Below are 23,814 nucleotides of genomic sequence, written 5' to 3'. Positions count from 1 at the left end.
GCTCCTCTTTCCCATGGCACAGGCCACCCTGGCCCCCGGTGACGCCGTCCTGCCTCTCCCCCCGGCCAGAGCCCCCCTCCCACAGGGCAGCAAGGGGACTGCAGGGGGACTCCTCTGGTCTCCCACCTGCAACTTCCTGGGCCCTTGGTGGCAGCCCTTGCAGTGCGACAGAGCCAGGCGGCCGTGGCCTTGAGAGAGGGTGCCAGGTGGAGACCAGCCCATGAAGGTCATCCGCGCTCCTGTTTCGGTGATGACATGGCTGTCTCTGCAAGTCACTCGCCTCTTTTCTCCCTCTGATCCTTGAGATCATCAAGCGGCAGCAGCCTCTCTGCGGAGGCGCTGCTGTGGGTGACGACACAGACCAGTCGTTTGTCTCCGGGAGGGACTCAGGCCTCTGGGCTTGAGAAGTGGACCCGTCTCTGACACAAAGCCCTCTCAAGTGGAAGACAAACCGGCCAGTGAAGTCAGCTCTCTAACATGTAGTTGAACCCGGGGTTCACTTCCCAGCCTGGGGCAGTGGAGATACCTGGGTGTTTTCCTTTGTAGACCTGGTGGAAGGAGTTTCCCTGGTCCTGACCCCAGGCAGCGGGCCGGCAGCAGGAGGGGGGGGGCAGGGAGCGGAGACTGTGGAATCCGGGGAGCCCCCCAGGCAGCCCCGCTGCGGGAGGGAGCGCGCCCCGCCCACGGGACGTCCCAGTGGGGTGTCTCCTCTGGCCCCAGCTGACCCCAGGTGATTTTTCTAGAACTCCTCCAAAGGCAATGAGCACCAAGGCCCCGTTAGTCCCCTCAAGTTTGCGCCAAGTTGTCAGTTTGCAATGAGCTCCCTTTTCATTTTGCTTCTGAACGGCAGCTGTGCGGCCGTGCCCCCCCAACCTCCTTCCTTCCCACGCACCCTGCCTCTTCCCGCCGCCCAGATTAGGGCCCAGACTGTCCAAAAGAGCCGAGCGGGGAGCTCAGGGTGGCAATAGGTTGGCTTGGGTTCTAAGAAGACAAAAGGGAAGAATGAGCACCAAAGGGACCAGAAAATCATAAATAAACATGCTGAGCCGGCCGGAAACGTTCTTGTGCGTAATTAGGAATTTGTTCTGCCATCTGTTGAAATGAGGCTGGGGCAGACTTGCGGGGACCCCACCCCGAGCAGGGCCCCCAGAGCTCCAGACAAACGGGGAAGCCTTTAAGCTGGTTCCTCCAGGGTGTTCACCATGCCCTCCACCAGAAGCCCCTGGTGTTGCCAGGACGGGATCTAAAGGTTGGATGGCCTTTGCAAATAGCCGCTTGTCAGGAAAATGTCAGAACATGTCTGACACGCGCCAGCATCGATTCGTGTCTTTTGCTGCTCAAATAAGTTCTGGGGAGACCAGGCTTCTGAGTCTGGGAGACCCGGTTTGCAAATGCCCCTGAATTTGTGTGGACGAGGGCGATCGGTTGCCGTCCCGGCAGGTGAAACTTGTTCAGGCCTCAGCAGACTCCCTGACCTGACCCCCGTGCCGTCCACTGGCTCCTGAACACTCGGCTCCGGCCCGGGTGCGCAGGTCGGCCGGCATCCGTCACCGGTGTGCACTGACGGGCCAGGCTCCCTGTCGGGCGGTGGCGAAGGCCAGAAGATGAATTGGGACTGTGTGAAAAGCACTATTGGCAGAGCACTCAGCAGCGGGTCAGCATCCAGACATCAGCCCCGTGCGCGTCCCTGCCATTGGCGTCTCCGGCCACTGTGTCCTGGGAGCGGCCTCAGAGTGAGCCTCCCTTGGGGCTGGCCCGGAGATCAGAGACGTGGCCCAAGCCACCCGCAGAAAGAGCTGTAACGCTGGATGGTCCCCAGAGAGACCTTGGAGCATCACCGGCTGCCTCCGTATGGCCTCCCCTCCGCCCCACCCCAGCACTGTGTGTACCTGGGGAACACCAGGCAGGGAGCCTCCCTGCCCCCACCAGCCTCCACCCCCATCGTCTTCAAGGAAGCCTGAGCCCAAGAGAAATGAGACGCAGGCCCACCTCACAGAGAGGCTGGGCTTCCTCCTGACTCCCAGCTCTCACTGTCAGCCGTAGGTCAACCAGGGACACTTAGGAGACGCCGACAGCAGTGCTGTCCTTCATGTCCACAGGCCCAGCAGAGGTGGCACCAGAGCCTGGAGCCCTAAACCACGAAATGGACCACTGTGGACTGTTCTACCTGGGCCGCCCAGCAGGGAGCTCTCAGGCTGGAAGGGGCTGCGGCAGCATCACCACTTCTCTCCCGTTACCAGCCCCCCGCCCCCGCAGACGCCTCCCACTTGGGGACACGAACAGCTGGCTCGGCTCGGGGCTCCCCATTTGGTGGTGTTAAAAAAACGATTCTTTCTAATAAAGGCAGCTCTGGCTCAGGGCAGCCCTCTTCGGTCTGGGTTGTCAGGAACCCACAGGGCTGCCTTCCCTCTGATGTGTATTCAGAGCACCACACACATTATTCCCATCTCTGTGCTCCCTTCAAAGTGGGTCAGGCGCCGTCCTCCCTGACTGTTGGTGGATAACCTTGAGCCTGCCTCGTGAATTTTCTTGGCCCCGCTCGCCCCACCTTCCCTGGCTGGTGCCCCAGATTTGTCTTCCAGACCGAGCCAGCAGGGAGAGGTGGGACCCGGTGGTGGTAGCCCGAGTGGCAGAAGGTCCCCAGGAGGAGACCATCACCTGGGAACATAAGGGCTCTGGTTTTGCCTGTCCCCAGAATGATCTGCGGCCGCGTGGCCTCCTCCCCCGCGGATCTATGACTGATCTCAGCTGAGTGTCCCCTGGTGGGACTGCTCTGATCTGTCACCACCAGCAGCCAGGGGTCTTCTACGTCTGAGCCATCTGTTCCCCACATCCTGTTGGCTCAGCACTCCAGCTCAGCGTTTGAATTCCTTCAGGGTCACTCACTGCTGTCCCCTCACTCTCAACTGGTGCTCCTCGGGGGGCCAGGAAGGACCCCCGCTCCCTAAGGAAGGTAGCACATGGGCCCCCCTCTGACCTTCCAGCCAGCCGTTGTCCTGAGCCTCTGCTGCTGCACTGCCTACCCTTTTTTCTGGGCCACTGTCCAGGGCTCTCCTGGGCCATTAAGGGTCCGGCTTTCCCTTGTCGCACAGCCAGTGGAGGGAATCCAGGAAAACCTTTTTATGTACGTTTCATTTCAGTCTTATTTTATTTTTGGTTTTCTAAAAGTCCTCTCTGCAGATTCAAAGGTCAGTTGAAAGAAGAGGGGCTGGAGGGTTCTGTCTGAAGGCTTTCAGGGTCGAGCGGACACCTAATCAAAGTCTGCTGAAGGGCCAGCCACGTGTCTCCAAATGACCCCTTTCATTAGCGGCAGGACTGACCTGAGAGCTCCGCTGGGCCCCAAGCAGAGGCCATGGCTCTCCCGGCCGCACCTCCCCTCTGAGCGGCCTCTGTTGTCAGCAGCTCTACTCTGCGTGTGGCTGACATGTGTGCTGGCCTGGCCACCAGGCAGGGACTCCTGTTCCACCAGGAGGTTAGCAGGCCAGCTGCCTGGACTCTGGCAAGGGAAGGGAGGGTGAGACCCACGCGGGGCGAGGTGTCTGACGGACACTGATGGTTACAGGCTCGCCTCTGCTCAGGATCAGTCTGCACACGAGCCAGGGTGAACCCCAGGCAGGCAGCCAGCCAGGTCAGGCAGCCATATCCGTCTACAGAGCTTGTGTGGCCCAGGGCAACCCTGGAGCTCCGGGGTTTACATTCAGACCAGGGCAACCCAACGCCCTTGTCACAATACTGCCTCTCCTCTTCCTCGCCTTCCTGTTTTCTCTCTGCATCCAGCCACTGCTTAACAGCTGTCTTAGCTCAGGCTACTGTAACAATACCATGGGCTGGGCGGCTTAAACAGCAGAAATTTAATTTTTCAGCGCTGGGGGCTAGAAGCCCAAGATCAAGGTGCTGTCAGGGTTGGTTTCTGGTGAGGCCTCCCTCCCTGGCTTGTAGACGGCCACCTTCTCACCATGTCCTCACATGGCTTTTCCTCTGTGTGTGCAGAGAGAGAGCACGTCCTCTGGTATCTCTCTCTTCTTAAAAGCGCACGTATCCCATCAGATTAGGCTCCGCCCTTACGACTTCATCTAACCTGTAATACCTCTTTAGAGGCCCTGTCCCCAAATACAGTCACATTGAGGATTAGGCCTTCGACATACAAATCAGAAGAGGGGGACAGTGGCAAGAAGAAAGGGTTAAGAAAGGACTGAGCGGCCTTCAGGAAAGGTGACGGTGTGCAAGTTTTATATTTCCAGTCTCTGGGAAGGAGATTAGTCCACCAGCAGCCAGAGGCCCCTCGGCTGCACTTTCCCAGCGATTACAAATGGAGCTGGCTCTGACAGCTTGAGAATGAAGAATTGAGAGCCTGCCGTCCCAGGCACCACTTGCCATGCCTTGAGAGTGTGGAAAGTTGAAGGATGAAAAGGCCAGAACTCTTGATTTCGTACTTAAGACTTGACTGCTTCAGAGACTCAAATACCTGCCCTTTATCAACGACCTGCACCTCCTGACACACTTGGAGGCAGGGGGGCTTTGCCCTGAGTCCTTCTGGAGTAGAATCTCAGTCCCGTAAGTTGATAATGTAAACATCCTTCTCTTCGGCCCCCATGATGATGATGATGACGACGATGACAACTACAGAGCTAGAATCCTCCAGAAACCACGGGGGCTGACCCTGCATGGGAAGGTAGTCTGATTGGCTTTAAATTCCCTCCCTTCAGTGGAAACCCAGGTGACTTTGCAAGGGCAGCAATCACAGAATGTCTCATCGACCTGACATGAAATGCGACCCAGGGCCAAGATGCTTCTGGAGCCGAGTGCATCTGCACCGGGAGCTTCCCTTCTCCCCAGAGGGAACCCCTCCCAGCCAGAGATGGAGTGTGTCCTGTCTTCTCGGAGCATGAAAGGAGGCCCCACCCCGACCACAGCCTGTGCTCAGGTGGGAGGGTGATGACAGAAGGATGGATGAACTTGAGCACCAAAGGACTCGAACAGAATTCCCTTCCGATCTCGCCCAGCCCCCTACAGAGGGCACGTGCCGACTCCCCCCAGATGACAGGTGGAGGGGACGGCTTAGCCTTGTGTGGCCTTCAGTGGAGGGAGAGGAGGTGTCTCTGATTCACAGAGCAGATATGAGCAGCCTGCCCGGGGTCCTCCTGACCCCCAGAGCCCCAAAGACTAGCTGACCCCTGGGCCAGAGACGCTCAGCAGGGAAGGGTCATGGCTGCGGCTCCACCCGGCTGGGGTCACGAGGATGACCCCAGTACCCACCTTGGAGCAAAAGGGGAATTAGGGGAGAACTCGGTATTGACAAGTTTTCCTGCTTGCCTGGGCTTTGCGGGTGGGAAGTCAGGTTTTTGCGACCGTAAAAGGGACTGACACGTTTCTGAGCGACGGCTGTGGGCCAGGCCCTGCCCCTGTTCTTTATTGTACCAGCTTATTCCATCCTCCCAGCACCCACGAGCATCCCCCTTTTTAAAGGTGACGGAACAGGGGCACTGAGAAGTTAAGTGACTGCCCCGGGATCACACAGTTCGGTGGCAGAATCAGGAGTTGAGCCCAGAGTAACTTGAGAACTTAAGCTTGTTTAGAGGAAGGGCAGCGGCCACCTCTCTCCCTCTCTCCTGCTCTTTCCAAGGGGTTAGAGCTTCGCGAGGTGAGCTGCCACTCACACCCCTGGCCTGTGGGTCTCGTGAGCCTGCCCAGTGGCTCTCTGTTCACAGTCGGTCCTGTTCTGTAAGGAACGGTTACACAGCCGCCTGTGCCCACTTTCAGGGCCGAGCAACTGCTTGGTCTTCAGTGGTTCTCAGCTCAGGCTGACGTTACCCTATCAGCTCCTCCCAGCTCTCCTGAATCTCGGGCGGTCCTGGCCCAGCTCTGATGACCCAGCCTAAGGAGAGACACATGCATGTGCCCCAGCACCTCCGAGGGCAGTGCGGTGGTAAGAAGGAAGCTGGTGCCGGATCCTCCCCCGGATCCAGCTCCCAGCCTGGGGCGCCAGTGCCCAAGCCGGGATTGGCACCCACGGCCACTCATTAGCATCAGCCCTTGGCTTGTTGATCCCCTTCTTGGAGAAGAGAGCGCCATCCTCCTGACAGCCGCCTTGACAGGTGGCCTCCACCTCGCACGTGTCAGAGCAGAGCCACCTACAGGGCTCCGAAAACAGCAAGGTGTCTGGGGCCAGCATCAGGGCCGGTCCAGAGCTCAGGGGCTTAGGCGGCTCCCCAGGAGGCAGGCCCACCCGGGCGAGGCTTGCTGCAGGGCTGGCTTGTGGGGAGGCCCCGGGGCTCCACTGGGAGGAGTCCGTCAGCTTCGCCCTTGGCTGTTAATCACAGCTTCACATATATGTGTGCTCCGGGGCCCTCAGGGATTAAGGATGAGGGATCTGGCCTTGGTGGATGTGTGTCCCCCTCCTCCGTGACAACTGTGTTCCTTCCAGTGCCTGCAGAGGACACAGCAGGGGTCAAGGCCGGGCACGGGCCACTGGGCAGAGCCCTCCTGTGTTCCAGAGAAGCTCTGTTCCAGCTCGAACTCCCACCAGAATGTCCCTCTGACTCGATGACCCAGGACCACAGGCCACTTCCCCAGCCCCACCCAGCAGTGCCTTCCCTCTGCAGGGCAGGTCGCCCTGGTGGGCACAGCCCCCGGGGAACTGATAGCCTATTTTTCCTTTAGCTTTTTAAAGACTGGCCCAGTATCACACCTCGGGCCTAGGTTTCAAGTGTCTCAGTGCAAATCAGGGCAGGTGACCGAGGGTTACAGTGAGGAGACCTGGGCCGAGGTTGGGGGCAGGGAGCAGAGATCTTTCCGATTCCCAACAGGTCAGGTGCTTCCCTCACACACCGCCACGGAGCACACGGTCACGGTAAACCCACGTTGCCCCATCAAAATATAATGCGAGTTAACTGGGGAATTTTCAATTTTGTGGTAGTCGCATCTGAACATTTAATTAATTTTAATAATGTGCTTATCCAACCTAAGATATCAAAAATACCTTTTCAACATGGAACCAGTATGAGAAAATGGTGTATGAGCTAGTTCACATTCCTTTTTCACACTGAGTCTTTGAAATCCAACGTGTGTTTTAGACTTCACGGGGCTCATTTTGGGCCGGCCGCATTCAGGCACTCGAGCTTCATGTGGCTCACGGCTGCCGTGGTGGACAGCACAGCTGCACGTGCTTCTCTTTCAGAGCTCGAGGGTTTTACTGCCACCTGCTAGGAGGGCCCTCAGAGGCACTCATCATGCCCAGAGGTAGCCCATGCATAATTGCAAAGCCAGTCTTGGAGAAGGAGCGGAATGGTAAAACCATCATGAGGGATCCCGTGTCCCATCATCACAGTGTCAGCGTGACAGCCTAATGGGGGGCGCCGGGCAGGGGGCTCCTGGGAGAGCTCTGCCCTGCCCTCCTCCAGGCAGGGAGAGTCTTGGCCCGAGCTCCCCAGCTCCCGTGATGCTCAGGCAGGTGGCCCGGCTCATGCCAGCCCCACACCGACCCCAGAATTCTGTAAGGAAGGCGGAGCTCTGCACAGCCTCACCGCCACTCCAAGTGCCTGGGAGAGCCCCACCACGGCCCAGAGGCCAAGGCAGAGGCCCGGAAGGAACTCTCCCCTCTCCGGCACCAGCGCAACCCAGCCAGGGGTGGGTTCCAGTGCACAAAGGCTGGAACTGGCTGCTGACCGCTCTGATCTCTGCCTTAACCCACAGCCCCAAGACAGGCATACTGGGGCCACTGGTTGGGCTCCCAGAGGCCCGGACCCAGACCTCAGACCCCTGCTCATCTCCACTTGGCCCCAAGAACGAGTCAACTCCTGACTCCTGTGAGGTCTGGGCCAGTTCACCTCTTTATGCAGCCGAGGCCCCAGGGTGGAGGGGGTCGGGGAGAGCAAAGGGAGGAACCAGGAGAGGCCGAAGCAGTCCAGATTCGGGGTCGTCTGTCTTTTCACTCTCATCCCCTTATAAGTCTGGACCACCTTTACCCTTTGGCAGGAGTTCAGAAGGTGTCGGCTCAGCGGCCCAACTCTCTGCAGAGGAGAGAGGCTCTGAGGTCAGATAGACAGACAGCCGTGAGGCAAGACAGCTCCCAGCTGGGGCTCCTCCTCTGACTCTAGCTCACAAAGAAGGGGGGAGGAGCGGGGGGCCTCCGTGGACAGCGGTGCTCGTCCTCTGACCGCTCAAGGGAACTCATGCATGACTCGTTAAATGTCGTGAGAATGCATCTTGACATAAAATATGACCTTGACCTCCATACTTGAGGCTGCTGACGCCCCCAGGACAGAAAGCTAGTGCTGACATTACCCCACTGACCTGCCACCATCCTGATACTGTCACCCCGGACGTGCCTGTGCTGGAGGGCCATTCCTGGTGTAAATTTTACTTTTAACCTGACCTCCTCAGAAAAGGAGGCGGAAAGATGTCTCCTCTAAGCTGCGCCCTCAGGGCTCAGGATTTGTACCGAGATTAGGACTTGCCTCCCCTCCTGTCTCGCTCCCTCCCTCCCGAGGCAGCGCATGTGGGGAGAGCGGAGAGCAGCTCCAGGTGGATCAATATGCTGGGCGGAAGCGGTGAAGGCCCGGGGCCCCGACCCCCCTGTCACCACCCTCATGGGGCTGCTCCTTCCCTCCTGCGCCGCGAGGGGGGACAGCCGGCAGGTTCTTCCAAGTCGGCTCTGGCGCCCGGTTCCCCTGTGACCCCCAGGTCTTCTTCCCTGGGCTTGGACGTCCCGAGACAGGGATCTCCCCATCTGGCCCCCTGCCCCTCCGCAGCTCATGTGGCTGTTAGGCAGTTCTTTCCTTGGTAGTAATTTGTGTCCTGTAAGTTCCACCCGGTGGGCCCCCTGGACTGGGTTTTACTGCCTGCAGGACCATAACTGCTGGCTCAGAGCGCATCCCCAGATGCCCAGAATAGTATCAGCACGGTGGGCTCTCAGTACCTCTTTGCTGAATGAACGAATGAATGAATGAATGGTCCTGGTGAGCCCCTTGAGCCACACAAAACAAGCGCAGTTGTTCTTACATGGGCTCTTACCGTAGGTATTAAAAAAGAAGTCTCCTGATCCCCCACGTCACCTGGCAGCTGCATCTTCCGAGGCCGTCAGCCACTCCTCGTGTGACATGTGTCAGGCCCTCCCCTCTCCCCCCACAGCATCCTCCCCGGTAGCTCGCTGCACCTCCTCACCCCTTGGAGCATGACTCCTGTGCAGGATGCGGGTGGATGCAGGTGGATGCAGGTGGATGCGGACTGCTACCCTGTCCGTCACGTGGGCTCCCTGAGCACGCCCCGTGAGGCTCAGAGAGGCGCTCAGCCCACCCTGCCCTCAGGGAACTGTGAGGCCTGCTCACCCAGACGTCAGGACCGCTCGCGCCCTGTCCCCCTCTCCCAAGCGGCCACTCCCGCCTCCCACACGGCTGCGACCAGGTGGCGCGAGCTGCCAGTGGCCGCGCCCGAGCCCTGGGCATCCCGTGTGCACTGAGAGCCCTGCTCTCCGCCGAACGTCCTGGCCGCATTTGTCACTCACAACCTGTCATCCTCATTTCATCTTGATTTATTATCAGACCTAATGAGTTTTTGGAGCAGCTATCTCCCAGGGACGGGACGATCAATCTAGGAGATAGCTGTTGAACACTACTGCCCCGGCAGTGAGGGGAGGGAAGGGCCGGGAGCAGAGGACTGTGGTCCAGGGGACAGGGCCAGGCGGCCCTGGTGCCAGGACCCCTCAAGATCAGAGCCGCCGCTCAGGGCTGTCCAGACAGCTCGCCTTGAAGTCAGCAAGCCAGTTTCTGCCTGCGTTTCTTACAGCCTCTTGGAGATGTAGGGCTGAGGAGATGAGCAGAGAAGCAGCAGTTCAGCCAGCATCCCAGCTGCAGGGAGCAGTGATGAGCTCACATCCCAACAGCCAACTTCTCCCTGCCTCGTCCACGCCCACCAGACCCAGGGCCCCGCGGCCGAGCAACAGACAGGATTTCCCCACTTGCCTCTTTGCCGGTCCGCGCTGGCCTCGGCCTGGGCCAGGAGTAGTGCCGGGTCACCGGGGGACACTCCGCTAGTGGCACGACAGGACTGAGCTCTTGTCTTACAGCAGCTGCGCCCTTTGCCCCAACCCTGGTGGCCCACCTCTGCTGGCAGAGGTGTCAGCTGCAGCCTCGGGAACAGCTAATCAGCAGGCGGCCCACCCGCTCAGCTCTGCTTCGTAACCCTTTCCGGCCCAGGACAGACTGCCTGGCACACGGGGGACTCCGCCCCCACCCCGTCCACCCTCTCCCCTGCGTGCTGCCCTCACATCCTGCCCCAGTGCACTTCCTGGGTGCGGTTCTGCCACACAGATCTCTGGCCGCACACCCCTCCTGCACCCACCCTGAGAAATGTGACGAGCCAGACTGCCGGGGTCCTGAGTGTCCCCGAGGAAACAGGGAGGCCCTCACGGGGTGTCCTGTCCCAGCCCCGAGAGGGTTCAGCCAGAGGCAGCTCCTGGACTGAGACCTCAAGGGAGGGACTGGGTCACCGCTTGCCCCTTGACTGACCACAGCTGGCGGGATTTGTGGTGCCCCTCAGTCGTGGGGCCCTCGGAATCAGGAGCGGCAGGGCCGGAGTCGGATGAGAGCATCAGAAACAAATCATCGTCTTTATTGGCAATTTTCACAGGCCTGTTCCCTGGCTCCCCTCCTCCGATCCTGTCCCCAGCGGTGTCAGCAGCTCTCATGAAAAGTAACATGACATTTCCATTGAGCCCACTTCCAAGTGTCATTGTGGGAAAACATTGGTCTGGCTTCCCGTGAATCCTGGAAGAAAGGCCTCTTCCTTCCAGGGAGCGGGGAGGGTATGACGTGGCCCGAGGGGACAGTGGGGAGACCCCCCAGCCTCCCACTCGGAAGGAGCCCTGAGCTTCCCATGGGCTAGCAGGCAGGAGCTGCGCAGCTGGCAGGCAGTCTCTTCAGCCACTGTTCCTTCACGCTCGCCTGCATCACTCCCCGAGAAATGTCAGGTGTCATCGTGGGCTTTACCTGAGCGATGGGGGTCCGGGCTGGAGGGGCTGTCAGGTCTGGTCTGAACAGAGACAGCAGCGGTTTATGGACTCCAGCACTGGAGACAGGGACACCGGTGGTCCCTGGGTGTGCCGAGTGGCTAAGGGTGGCGGTTCTGGGAGATCTGGATAACAGATGCGAGATGCCAGAGACTCAGAGAGAGACTGCTGGATCTGGAAGTATGTCTGTCTGCTGGGAGCACCGGCTGGGAAGCCCGGCTCTGGGTATGAGACCCACAGGAGGGCCGCTGTAAGAGGTGCAGCCGGCCTGGAGCTCTGTTTGCTCTGAACAGATAGATCGTGGGTCCCCTACCGCTCCTGCAGCAAAGCCAGGTCAGAGTTACTCCCTGTCCTTCTGTGCCTCCTACCTGTGCCACCAGGCCCAGGAGAACAGAGCCACATGCCCTTGGCCTCCAGCCTTGGACTCAGCTCCCACCATCCTTGAGCTTCGGTGCCATTTCTTCCCTCGAGTGAGCCCAGGTACCTTCCTTCCCGGTGTTGGCCCCTGGGTGCCTGCCTCCGCTCAGGGCTGCCCACAGTCTTCACTGCCGGCCCTTAGCTGTCCCTGGCAGATGCCCTGGCCCAGGAGGACACCTCCTCCCAAGTGCTCCGTGCCTCCGCCCCTGCTCCTCAGACACACATTCTTTAAACCAAAGGAGAGTCAGGAAGCTGGCAGGAAGCCCCCCAACCCCCAGGCCCCTGGGGCCGGTCAGGGAGCCGGGAAGCGCCTGGCCAGGAGCCTGCACTCCTCTGAGAAGACAGCGCGGGGCTCCGCTGCCGATCTCCCCGTGCAGCCCCCGTCATGCCCGGCCCTCACCCCCAGACACCTTCCCTCACCTGCTGGCATGGGGCGTGCATGGCATGTCCCCGGCAGCAGCGGCCACTGCTGACCTGCCCCAGAGTGTGACCCTCACGGCCACAGGAATTTAACCCTTAGAACCCCTCCACAGACTCTAGCAAAACCCACAGGTTCTTTCTCATGGGGCTCAGGTCCCTCGGCAGGCGCCCCCAGACCAGAGACTGTCCCAGGCAGGGCTGCCCCTCCTTCCCTGGCTCACTCCCCTCCTGTTTTCCAGCTTTCGCCATCATGATCGTGCTGGCCCTGGTGCGCATCGGGCATGGGCGTGGGGAGGGGCGCCCGCCGCTGGCCGACTTCTCCGGCGTCCGGAACCTGTTCGGCGTGTGCATCTACTCCTTCATGAGCCAGCACTCCCTGCCGTCCCTCATCGCCCCCATCTCCTCCAAGCGCCACCTCACGCGCCTGGTCTTCCTGGACTACGTGCTGATCCTGGCTTTCTACGGCCTCCTCTCCTTCACCGCCATCTTCTGCTTCCGCGGTGACAGCCTCCTGGACATGTACACCCTCAACTTTGCGCGCTGCGACGTCGTGGGCCTGGCCGCCGTGCGCTTCCTCCTGGGCCTCTTCCCCGTCTTCACCATCAGCACCAACTTCCCCATCATCGCCGTGACCCTGCGCAACAACTGGAAGACGCTTTTCCACCGAGAGGGGGGCACATACCCCTGGGTGGTGGACCACGTGGTGTTCCCCACCATCACCCTGCTGCCCCCTGTGCTGGTGGCCTTCTGCACACACGACCTGGAGTCCCTGGTGGGCATCACGGGGGCCTACGCGGGCACGGGCATCCAGTACGTCATCCCCGCCTTCCTGGTGTACCTCTGCCGCAAGGACACCCAGCTGGCCTTCGGCTACGGGACCGTCAACAAGCACGGGTCCCCTTTCCGCCACACCTCCTGGGTGGGCTTTGTCCTGCTCTGGGCTTTCTCCTGCTTCTTCTTTGTCACCGCCAACATCGTCCTCAGCGAGACTAAGCTCTGATGGCAGGACAAGTCTGGTGACGAGAGGGGTGCGGCCCACCCGCCGTCCCCGCTGGCAGAGCCAAGAGCTAGTTGCCTCCCAGGTCTCCGTGGGGCAGGCAAGGCCCGGGCTCTTGGAGGGTACCCTCCACGCCTCCAGCTGGGGGGCTCCCCCCACCCAGGATTCCGCACAGTCTGCACCTCGCCTCACTCGCTGGGGTCACCCTCCTCCAGGTCCTCCTGCTGGGGCTGCCCCCAGCCAGCCGAGTCCCACAACCGGGCACACGGCTGCTCCTAGATTCTAGGACTGGTTACTGGGGTCGAGACCTCTGCTTTCACACACTCCACCACCAGGGCGGGCTCTTCCCCTGGGAGGGTGGAGACGCAGTGCTGGTACTGCCACTATTTATGCCAGACGCGTGTCCCCCCCACCCCTTACCCCGCTCTCCCAGTCCCTCCCGCATCCTTGTCTGGGAAATCTCCATTAGGGCAACCCCAGGCCCTACGCCTCCTCTCCACTGGGCCTGGCAGGGCTCACCTTCCCACCGGGCCTGGAGGTACCGAGTGCCTCTCCTAGGGGAGTGCCTGGCCAGCTGACGACAAGGACCGTAAGTGCTACTTGGCACCAGGGTCCCCAGACCAGAGCTGGGAGGGCCCTGCTGTGGGCGCCAGCTCCTGTCCTGGGCTTCAGAGCCCATGATGACTCCGGAGCAGCCTTTCCGCACGGGCACAGCAGCCCACGCACGGGGTTTAAAGCCCAGAGCTCTCGACCCCTGAAAGGGAGCCTCGGGCTTCCTGCGGCGGGAGGCGGGGAGCAGCGTACAAGGGCCACCAGAGGGGAGCTACCCCTAGCTGTCACCGCAGTGGCCTGGGAGCGCCCCGGGCATGGAGCCCGTGGTTCCCACCCTGTGAGAGAGGTCGGGCCTGCCCCCCCACCCCCCAGCACATGGAGCAGAAGCTCTTACTTTACAGAAAAAACCCTTAGAACCCATACACAGACTCTAGCAAAACCCTAACCATCTACACTTCAGTATACATAAAGCGCAGCTGTGGGAGTGCCCCGGCCCTGCCCCCTCTCCAACACTAACGGTGGCTCCCTTTGGAGCCGAGCTGTGCGTGCTCAGCGTTCACGCTCTCCATGTCCCTTGGGCGCTGTGGGGTGAGACGGGGCCCCGGCCACCATTCCCATGGAAGGAGAGCCAGGTTCCCGGGCACGTCACCAGCTCCACGTGCTCCCCTCCCCCCAACAATCATGCATGCACCTGCTGGGCCAGCCTTCCTCGGAGACACAGGGGACCCTAAAGAGCTCTGCATTTTCAATGTGCCTTCTCCTGCGTCAGGGCCTGGGGGCTCCTCCTGACTCTCCCTCGTGTGGCCCCGGCCCTGAGCCTAAGCCCACTTGTCCTGGAGCCCACAGCAGCTGGGCCAGGAGCAGCCTCTGGGGTGGGGTCTCGGCCCTTCCCCCTCCCTCCGCTGATTTCAGTGCCTTGCTCCGCTCTCCAGGGAACCCCTTGCAGCCCCTGCATCTCACCGTCATTGAACTCTGGACAGAGCGAGGACGCCAGGTCTCCTGGGGCCCACGGTGGTCTCAGGGCAGGGGGACGTGGGATTTGCAAGAACACGGGGAGTCCGCAGGCAGCCCCTGCCCTCCCCTATGGCCCCCTGGCAGCCCCGGCCTGTGAGAGTCCCGTGTCATAACCGGCCGCGATCTGCTGTCTCTCTTTTGCCGCACATCTTCAGTTCTCACAGCTCATCCGGCGTATTGTTATTTTCCATCCTCGTGAAAGAAGGACGCCTCTTCCCCGTTTGCCGTCGTGGCTGCTTCCCAGGAGGCCTTGTGGGGTGGGCGGGGCCGGGGCACAGACACCGCCCCCCCCCCTGCCGGAAGCTGCCGGGCTGTTTGCTGAAAATTAAAACATCTGTACTTACCCTTCTCCAATTACATTCCCTCTTGCTTAAGGACAAAGCAAATTAAATCATCCCGCCGCCTCAAGTTCCAAATTTTGGACACAAATTTACTAGCATGGTAAAGCCAGTTTGATTTATGTGGCAGTCTGGAGCCACACGGCAGTGGAGCCGGATGGCTGCACTGCCCTCCACCTCCGAGCTGGGCAACCGCAGTCCTGGAAGGAATTGGCCGGAGGTGACCACGTCACTGGGTTCCTTTGCTCCTTGGTGTTTGCCTGCTGTCTGTCGCTAGAGGTCAGATGGGGTCAGCTTCCTCTCTACTGCTGATGGCCTGGGGGAGGGGGCGCGGGGACCCTGACAGCTGGACGTTCCCAGGTGAGGCTTGTTCACCTTGCGCGTGCAGCACATTCGCCTGTGAGTTTTTACATCAGCTTGCGGAGGTGGGCCAGTTGGGTCATGGTTACCGTTCTACCGATGGGCCCTGTGGTCTGTGGTGGGGAAGCCAGAAGGATGCCAGCCCGACCTGGCCCAGGTACAAGTTTCGCTGTGGAGGAGGAACATAAACTCAGCAGGCTCCGCCCGACGCCATTCACCCGCACTGCCCCAGACTGGCCCCGAGGGCAGGCCAGGTCAAGGTGGGAGGCAGCCCTCTCTGTCTCGTTCCCTGCCGAGGCACTGGAGCCTCGTGCCATCGCACCAGCGGCTCCTGGCTGTTCCCTCACCTGAGGCCAGAGAGATGACTGCGGGCTTATGGATGGGACAGATGGCGGGTGACAGGCCGGGAGGCACTGCCGAGTGGTGGGAGGTGGGCAGCGGGCACCTCGCCAGGCCCTCAGACACACACCTGTTCCTGCCAGATGGGGGCCAGGAGCGGCCTCAGCAATGGGCAGAGGCTAAATAAAGTCAGAGTGGGGGGAGGGCAGGGGCTGCCCCTACCTCACGGGGAACCAGCCCAGGGGAAGAGCCTGGTGTGTGTGTGTGTGACACTGAGCCAGCGAAGGCTGAGGCCATGCCTGTCTAGGGACCGGATCCCTGATCAGGGCTGACACCTGGCTCTTACGCAACCAGGATCCAGAGCTGCAGGAGGGAGCTTCACGATCCCTTCTCCCCGGGGCCTGGGGCTCATGGTGTCGATTGGAGAAAGGGGAAAGTGACATCTACTAGTGCCTGGTGTATGCGGGCACAGTGCTGGGCACTTTCCACGTGGACCTTGGTGGCATAACTCGCGGGTTAAGAGCGTAGACCGAGAAGTCGGACGTGCCACTTGCAGGCAGCAAACCCCGTGCTCTCTCCTCCTGTCCTTTGTAACATGGGGAGGATAGTACCTGCATCACTGACCTGTATCGGGCTAAAGTCCTGAGTACCTGACACAGAAGTGTTCAATAAAGCTCTTAGGTACTGATGCCCAGCTCCCTTGTCCCTTGCCAGCCATAGTGCACGTGTACCACATACCTCTAGACTCGTTGAAGACCCCTGGTTTGGGTCCTCAGGCACCTAACCGGTTTCATAGCCTCCTGATGAGTCAAGTGGCTTCTTCTTAGCAACTGCCTGCCACAATTCAGAAGTGAGAAATGGACTTGAATTCTTTAGGGCTTTGGGGAGGGGGTGGTCTCTGGTTCCCCAACACCCCCAGGAAACTGAAGGACAGCCTTCCCCCGTCACAGAGCCAGACTCAGGCCAGGCTGGGGAGTTTTGGAGCCAAGACGGAAGCTCAAGTATCGTAAGTGAGGGCATCGTGCCCCCTCCCCACACACGGGCCCCAGGAAAGAGGTGGTGTGGACCATGAACTCAGTAAAGACAGAGGAAGAAACACAGTGATGGCAGCAGCAGGAGGGAACGGGGAAAGATAGTAGGAATTTCTACTGCTGAGATGAGACCAAAGGCCTCTCCCTGTGTCCCACCAAAAAAAACAAACAAACAAAAATACAGCATTTGGGTGTCTGGTGTCTGGGTTCAGCTGGCTGTGCTGCACCGTCACACCCTTGTGTGTGATGACTGAACATCTGTGGCTTCACTCTCCCACACAGCCGGCTCCCTCCTCCCCTGCCAGGCTCCTCCCCTTGATAATGCAGGACCCTTCCTTGGTCCTCCCGCAGAGGGGCAGGAGGCATCCTTCCTGCCCCCACTCCCCATGGGACTCGCTTCTCCTCAGAATACATTCTTAGAGAAGGAGCAAGGAGGCCAGGAGCCTGGCCCCAGGAGCAGAATTGGCCACTCCTCAGAGCCAGTCAGCAGCAGGCTCAGCTCCACATGTGGCTCTTAATTATCTTTCCAGTTCTTGGTTATTAATGATCTTCGAGAGTGAGCAGAGAGCAGCCTGGACCTCGCAACTCCTCCAGGCGTCACCTGCTGCAGCCTTCCACCCAGCGCTGCACTCAGACCCTGACCCAGGGAGCTCAGGTCCAGGGGCTGGTGGCCAGCGGTTAACCCTCTCACCTCCAGTGGCTGCAACCAAGGTCAAGCTCCCTTCCACGGCACTGGCCTCTAGCACCCCCTTAGACTCACACTCACAACCTGTTTTTGAGCGCCCCCCCCCCATCCTGGACCTGAATCCGCGAAAATCCATGGGGCAGAGAATGTGAAATTGACTATAATGGGCTGCGGGGGGCACACATTCTTGTGGTTGTCAGGCCCTCCAGCCAGGAACGGAGGGGTACTGGCAATTTCCACCACTGTACCATTTCAGCGGCTCTCACCCCTAAAACCAAACAAAAAAACTTCCAGTTTTCATGGCTCCAGCTCCAGCAGTGGAATATTTGGAGACCGGAGAGGGGACCCAGCCTCCTGGGAGCCAGCAAGGAGCCATGTGGGTAAGGGCACTGGGCCATGGCCGCACGTGGTACTGGCATCCAGCACTGCCCTCCCCAGCCCCCTCCCTACTACATGGAGTTAAGTTTCTGCCCTGCTTCACCCAAATTGCCGGGGACAACAAGGCCTTGGACTTCACAGGCTCACAGTCAGAAAAGGCTCTAACGGCACGGATTATGCTCACCGTGTTTGCGGAATGGATGGAAGGAGGGCTGGCTTGCTTTAGTCATTGTGGGGCTAGATGTAATCACAGAAGTGAAAGCATTGAAAATGGTAAGCAAGAGCCATCTTTTTAGATGGCTCACAGCCAGTGACATGTGACAGAGGAAGGAGGTGGGGCTGAGAGCCCCAGAGGGAGGACAGAGAACTGAGATGTGGGACAGATTCTCTGACCTGGAGGTCTTTCCCTCCCAAGGCTGAGCCGTGCCTGACCCCGGAAGCCACCCATGCCAGGCTTCCAGAGCCAGCAGGCAGTCCGAGCCCTGCACAGCCACCGCGGGGCGAACACAGCCGGCCAGGGCCCAGGAGAGCCCAGCAGGTTCCCCACAACAGACCTCCCTCCGCCGTTTCCACCATAACATTGTCAGGCTCCCATGGGGGCCCCTGACAGGGCAGAACCCCCCAGAGCCCCTAGCATGAGCCCTTCTTTTCAAGGAGATTGAAGGATGAGCTCCATCCATCACCACCAGAGCCCCCGTGCTGAGCACATTTGTCTCATTTGGCACCAGGGCGGGCGGGAGCTGGCACTGAATACCAAGTGGCTTTTGCTGCCTGGAGCCCTCTCTCAGCCTTGCCTCCCGGATACTCCACAAAGGGAGCTGCCCACCTGCTCTAGGCAGACACCCCATCTGGGATACTCCCATGAAGCTCCTGTTGACTACCAGCTCTGGTGTCCCCCCTCCAGGGATGCAGAATGAGGCAGCCAGGACCAGTGGGTTGTAAAAGGTTTGTTTAATGTCCCAGCACTCTGAGGAGAAGAAACTCCAGCCAGCTGGAGCCAGGAGCAGGACCACCCTGCCCCAACACCGAGCTCCAGCCTCCATGCTCCCACACCAAGCCCCCAGAAGCCATGACCAGGGACTGGCTCACAGCTGGGCAGGGAGACCCCACTGCTCCCTGTGACTCCAGGCCAGGTGGGAAGGGATTTGGATAAGAAGATAGCAAAAGCCCAGCTCACACCAGGACCTGAGGCTGCTGAGGTTGCTGAGCTGACCATGGAAGACATCATCTGTCACTGGGTTCCCATGGCCAGGATTTCATGGCAGAAGCCAGAAAAGCCCGAGCCCCCCTACCCCCAACGCTGGCATTGCCAGGCGGAGAATCCAGCTGAGCAGGAACCAGAATAGCTGACACCTCAGACTTCTGATTCCAAGCTGGAGATCCGCCTCCAGGTGCAAGGTCGGGGGAAGCCGTGCATCCCACAGGCCACCCTACTGACCTCTTCCAGCCCCCCAGTGTCTCTGTAGTCTGTGCTCAGCCCCAGAGTCCTGCCCCTGTGCCCCGGAGGCCCCCAAGCCCCAGGAAGCCAGGAGCCGTGGCTGACACAGGGTGGGAGGTGAGGGCAGACAGCCCCCCAGCAAAGCGGCGGGTGGGCATGGGCGTGGAGGCAGGCGTGATGTCCGTGCGGCCAGAGGGGAGGCCCTGCCCACAGCCCCTCCTGGCAGGCCTCCCGGTAGGACGGCAGCCGCATCGACTGCGCCTGCGTCCAGCGCCCGCAGGCCGGGCGGGCACACCGGGAGGGCTCCGAGCTGGGCCGGGCGAAGGCCTCGGTCACCGAGCTGGGCAGGGAAGCGTGGCGCGGGCGCGAACCTCGGGCCCAGGCCGCGCGCAGGAGAGCCTCCCGCCGGGCCAGCTGCTCCGGCCCGAGCAGCGGCAGGTCCTCGGGTTCGGGCGACTGAGGGCGCTCCGGGAGCGCGCGCCGCTCGGAGGCCGAGAGGTGCCGCCCGCCGCGCCCGGCCAGCGACGGCCACCGCGCCTCCCAGGCCGGCCGGCCAGACACCTGGGAGACGTCGGGTAGGGAGGACCCGGACGTCGGGGGACGGCCCGGGGGCTGCGGGGCCCTACGCCCCAGCGCGGTGTGGCCCCCGCCCGGCGGCCCGCAGCCCGTGGGGCTCGGCTCGGGGGGCGGGCCGGGGGTGGGCGGCCGCGGACTGGGGCAGGCGGGCGGCGGGGGCGCACGGCGGCCGCCGCCCCAGCTCTCGATGGTGCGCGTGGCGCGGTCCAGGGAGCTGCTCACGCCCGCCGTGGTCACGATGTCGCGCGCCGCCTGCAGCATCTTGAGCACGCTGACCTGGGCCGAGCCGGCGGTGAGGTCCGGGCTGGTCGGCCGCACGGGGCTGGCCAGGCTCTGCACCCCGCTAAAGCAGCTGTAGATGCCCTGGGCGGGAGGCAGGAGACCGACACGGCGTGAGCGGCGCCCACCCTTCCGGGACCGCCCCACGCCCCACGCCCCACGCCCCACGCCCCACGCCCCACGCCCAGGTGGGAAGCATCAGCCCAGGTGTCCCAGGACGTAACTAACGTTTGTTAAGTTCCTACTGTGTGCTGCTGGGAGAGCTTACAGTGGAGCTCTCCGAGGCACCAAGAGGGTAACTCCTTCTCCTAAAGTCACACAGCTTGTAAATGGCAGTGAGGACTCGAACCCCGGTCAGCCTGGCTCCAAAGTCCTGCCCTGCCTGCTGGAAAAGGGCTCTGCTTCTCACCTGCTGTGTGATGCTGGCAGGCCATGCCACCTCTCCAGACCTCAGTTTTTACATCTGTAAATGGGGCCATGGCCAGCTCTGACTTAGCTGGGCTGCCGCCCCTGAAGCTGGGGCCTGTCTAGGGTGGAGTGTGGGCACCCACCCTGCTGAAGGCCAGCAGGAAGTCCAGCCGGGACGCGTTGGGCACCGAGTGGCGCAGCTTCCGGTAGACCAAATGCTCCCAGGCGAAGACCAGCAGTGCCAGCCCCATGGCCACAAGCAGCATATAGAAGACGCCGGCCATGTTGTCGATGTCCAGCTTGCTGCTCATCACCTCGTTCTTCTCGTTCTGGCAGATCCCCGAGAGCCACACCGTCTCCAGCTTCTGGGTCTCCCCTGGTGGGGGCGAGGCACACCTGGCTCAGGAAGGACACTTCCAGTGCTCACCCAAGCCTGGAGTGAGGAGGGATCTGGGTCCAGGGTACCACCCCCCTGTAGGACCACACAGGGATCCAGCCCGGCAGGGGAGGATGGGGGGAGGGGGTGTCAATGAGCAGGAAGGAAGGAGAGCAGAGTGGGAGCTGGGGGGGGGGATGCCGGCCTCTGACATGCCCACCTCCCACAAGCCCACACTCCACATGCCCAGCAAAGGCTTGTCGACTGCATAAATTTTATCATTCATTTATTCATCAAACACTTATTGATCACCTACATGCCAGGCATGGAGCTGGGCACACAGAGACAAAAGGCCTAGGCCCCCAAGGAGGCTGCAAGCACCTTCATTGTTATCACTCGCATTATTCTATGGCACTGATGGAAAACCAGACAGTTATTTATCTAATAGGGTTGGGACTCTAAATTCAAAGCTCTCTCTGGGTGTTGGGGCAGCCCAGCCGGACCGCTCACACATGTGAGCCCCCGGGGTACCAAGGCAAACCTGGGTTCTGGCTCTGGGATTAGGCAGGCTGTTGGCACTACCCCAGGTCATCTCAAGATGGCAATGGAGGGGAGGGGTCTTGGGGAAAAGTAAAGGAGTTCAGATGCCCCCAACCTCCACTGTGTGGCCTGAGCTCCTTCCTGTCTTCCCATCCTGCAAGGGCTCCCCAGCTATTTCCTGCTCCCTCCCGGCAAACCAATCCCTCCCCACATCTCCATCAAGCTGCTCCTAATACCCCCCACCCAGCCACTGCACCCATCTCTCACCCCCAGAGACCTCTCTCCGTGCCTGCGGGCCCTGGGCACTCAGAGGACAGTGGTGGAGATGTTGACCAGCCATCGGGCAGCTGTCCCGACCACGGGCTCTGTGGCCCACCTGGGACCCACCCCAGCCCCCATCAGCGGCTGCACCCACCGTCCCCCAGGAACTGCAGGAGCGCCAGGTCTATGGCCCGCTTCCAGTGGGAGTCCTTCTGCATGGCGATGCCATAGCCAGTGGTAGCAAAGACCTTGCCAGAGCCAATGGTGACCAGCTTGCAGCCCTCGTCCTTGCCCGCCATGTAGTTGAGGACAGCAGCATCATAGATGAAGGCATCCAGCTTCCTGGGGACAGGCTGAGCCCTCAGGCCAGGGATCAAGTGGGGTTCAGGGCACCAAACCTGGGGCCTGACAGGAGTCTGGGCCACGTGGGCCCATTGACCACCACCCAGGAGGGATGGATGGGCAGAGCCTTCTCTAGTTCTCTGGGGTCCTGGTGCAGAGAAGCCCCCTCCCACAGCTTCGGAACCCCACCTACCCTCCTCCTCAGAGAGGCCAGGGGACACTCTGCTCCCAGAGGACACACCCTCTCTGCCCTCCAGGCCCCTAAAGATCCTAAGAAGGTGACAACCAACACCTGAGGGCACAGCTGAACCTTGGTCAATACCACAGCTGCGTCTCTGGGCTCTGGTGGGCGTCCTCAAGCTTCACTCTGCCCCAAGACCTCCTCACCCCCTCCCCGGGGGTCCTACGTGGCAACCCAGTCTCACCGTCCCACCTTGGGTCTCTCGGGGAGACACGTGGGTAGAGACAGGCAGAGGGTGGGTGCAGGACTGCGGACCCACCCCATCTTGAGGCTGCTAAGCGCGTCCTCCACTGAGCGCTGGTTGAACTTGACCATGTGGGTGTGCATGTCACGGTAGTTGCTGCGGATGTTCCGCTCCGTGCTGCCGTTGGGCACGGTGCCGAAGCGGAAGGGCGGGTACTGATCCTGAGGCCGCTGGAACTGCGCGCAGAGGGCAGCCACCATTCACAACCCCTCCTCCGACCCTCCAGCTGACCCTGGCCCCGACCCCATCCCCCCAGCCTGGACTTGAATAGCGAGCACAGCATGGTCTTAGAGACTGTCCAGCCCACGCCTGTGTTTTACAAATGGGGAAACTGAGGCCGGGACAGGGAGAGACTTACTCAAGGCCACTTAGTCAGTGGACCTGAGCCGTCTCTCCCTGTCCCCGTCCCCAGCCCCCTCCTCCCCAGGCTCCCCCGCTTCTGCCTGCTCCCGCCTCCAGTTCAAATTCCGCTGATTCCAACTGTCCCGTGTCCCACCCAAGGCCTGCCCCTGGCTGCGGCATCGCCCCCACCCTCCAACAGCACCCTCTGGGGCTCCAGAACCTTCTTGTCACTGAGGCCAGACACAGTGTCGATGTACTGCTCCTGAATCATGAAGGCGGCCAGGTTGGCAGTGTAGCTGGCGAGGAAGATGACGGCGAAGAAAGCCCAGACCAGGACCATGACCTTGCTGGTGGTGCCCCGGGGGTTCTCGATGGGCACCGAGTTGTTGAAGACCAGTGCCCAGAGCAGCCACACAGACTTGCCGATGGTGAAGGACGGGCCCCCAGACTCTGGGGGTGAAAAAAGGGGGGACACTGGCGCTCCTCTTGCCCGGCACAGAGCGGGTCAGGTTCAGCCCACCCAACTCCATGGCTCCCGTCTCTGCTCTGTCCTGGGTGGAGACCCCATCCCTGGCCGTCCCCACCCCAGGGCACGTCAACTCACCTTGCTTCTCTCTCTCTCATGTATCTGATTGGCCCCCTGCACATTGTCTGAAGGCCAGGGACCTCCCCCACGGGGCATTCTCTGAAAGGCCCCTCTGGCCCTGAACCCACCCCTCCTGGAAGTGCCAGCCCTGCCCCTGCTCCCAGGCCCAGGTGGGAGCTGACTCTTGCCGCTGGTGAGGTTCTGGTTGTAGCTGACGGGGCTGAAGTATTCGAACATGAAGACGGTGACAGCCACCACGGTGAGGCACATGACAAACATCATTACCCACACGGCAGGGCTGTAGGGCTCTGGGGACAGAGGCGGGAGGTTCAGAGGAGGCGGCGCTGTGTTTCCCCGCAACAGCTCAGGCCTTCTGGGTGCAGACAGGTGGGGCCATGTGGTCATGTCAGCCCCGTGGACTGAGCTCAGGGGTCTCTGACTCTCAGAGCAGTGGAGCCCCAGGAGAGACGCCATCCCCCAGGGAGGTCAGGCTCCCCAGCCTTCTTGGTCTCTCCCTTCCATCTGCCCTGGGCCAGGGTGCCATCACCCATCACCCACCCTAGGAAACCTCCCTTTGATTCCACATCACCCCTGGCTCTCATTCTCCCTCTTCCCCCCACGTGCTTTCACAAAAGAGGGCCACAG

General features: G+C 61.0%; 2 protein-coding genes across 2 annotated transcripts in view; one reads left to right on the top strand and one right to left on the bottom strand.

Annotated features, from left to right (window-relative positions):
• SLC38A12 (solute carrier family 38 member 12) overlaps positions 1-13,033 on the top strand; it is a 57,661-nt gene extending 44,628 nt beyond the window's left edge. Inside the window, exon 9 of the mRNA XM_007454376.1 lies at positions 12,082-13,033. Coding sequence (XP_007454438.1) covers positions 12,082-12,842 — 761 coding nt within the window. The 3' untranslated portion in view covers positions 12,843-13,033. The remainder of the gene's footprint in view (positions 1-12,081) is intronic.
• A 5,857-nt stretch (positions 13,034-18,890) lies between these two features.
• The window catches only part of GRIN2C (glutamate ionotropic receptor NMDA type subunit 2C), a 13,570-nt gene continuing 8,646 nt past the window's right edge, over positions 18,891-23,814 (bottom strand). Inside the window, exons 7-12 of the mRNA XM_007454375.1 lie at positions 23,352-23,477; positions 22,804-23,033; positions 22,257-22,417; positions 21,569-21,756; positions 20,381-20,613; positions 18,891-19,913 (exon numbers count right to left, since the gene is read on the bottom strand). Coding sequence (XP_007454437.1) covers positions 18,891-19,913; positions 20,381-20,613; positions 21,569-21,756; positions 22,257-22,417; positions 22,804-23,033; positions 23,352-23,477 — 1,961 coding nt within the window. The remainder of the gene's footprint in view (positions 19,914-20,380; positions 20,614-21,568; positions 21,757-22,256; positions 22,418-22,803; positions 23,034-23,351; positions 23,478-23,814) is intronic.

This window comes from Lipotes vexillifer, unplaced genomic scaffold (genome assembly GCF_000442215.2).
Source record: "Lipotes vexillifer unplaced genomic scaffold, Lipotes_vexillifer_v1.1 scaffold518, whole genome shotgun sequence".
Lineage (NCBI taxonomy): Eukaryota > Metazoa > Chordata > Mammalia > Artiodactyla > Lipotidae > Lipotes > Lipotes vexillifer.
This window is presented reverse-complemented; position numbering and strand designations above follow the sequence as displayed.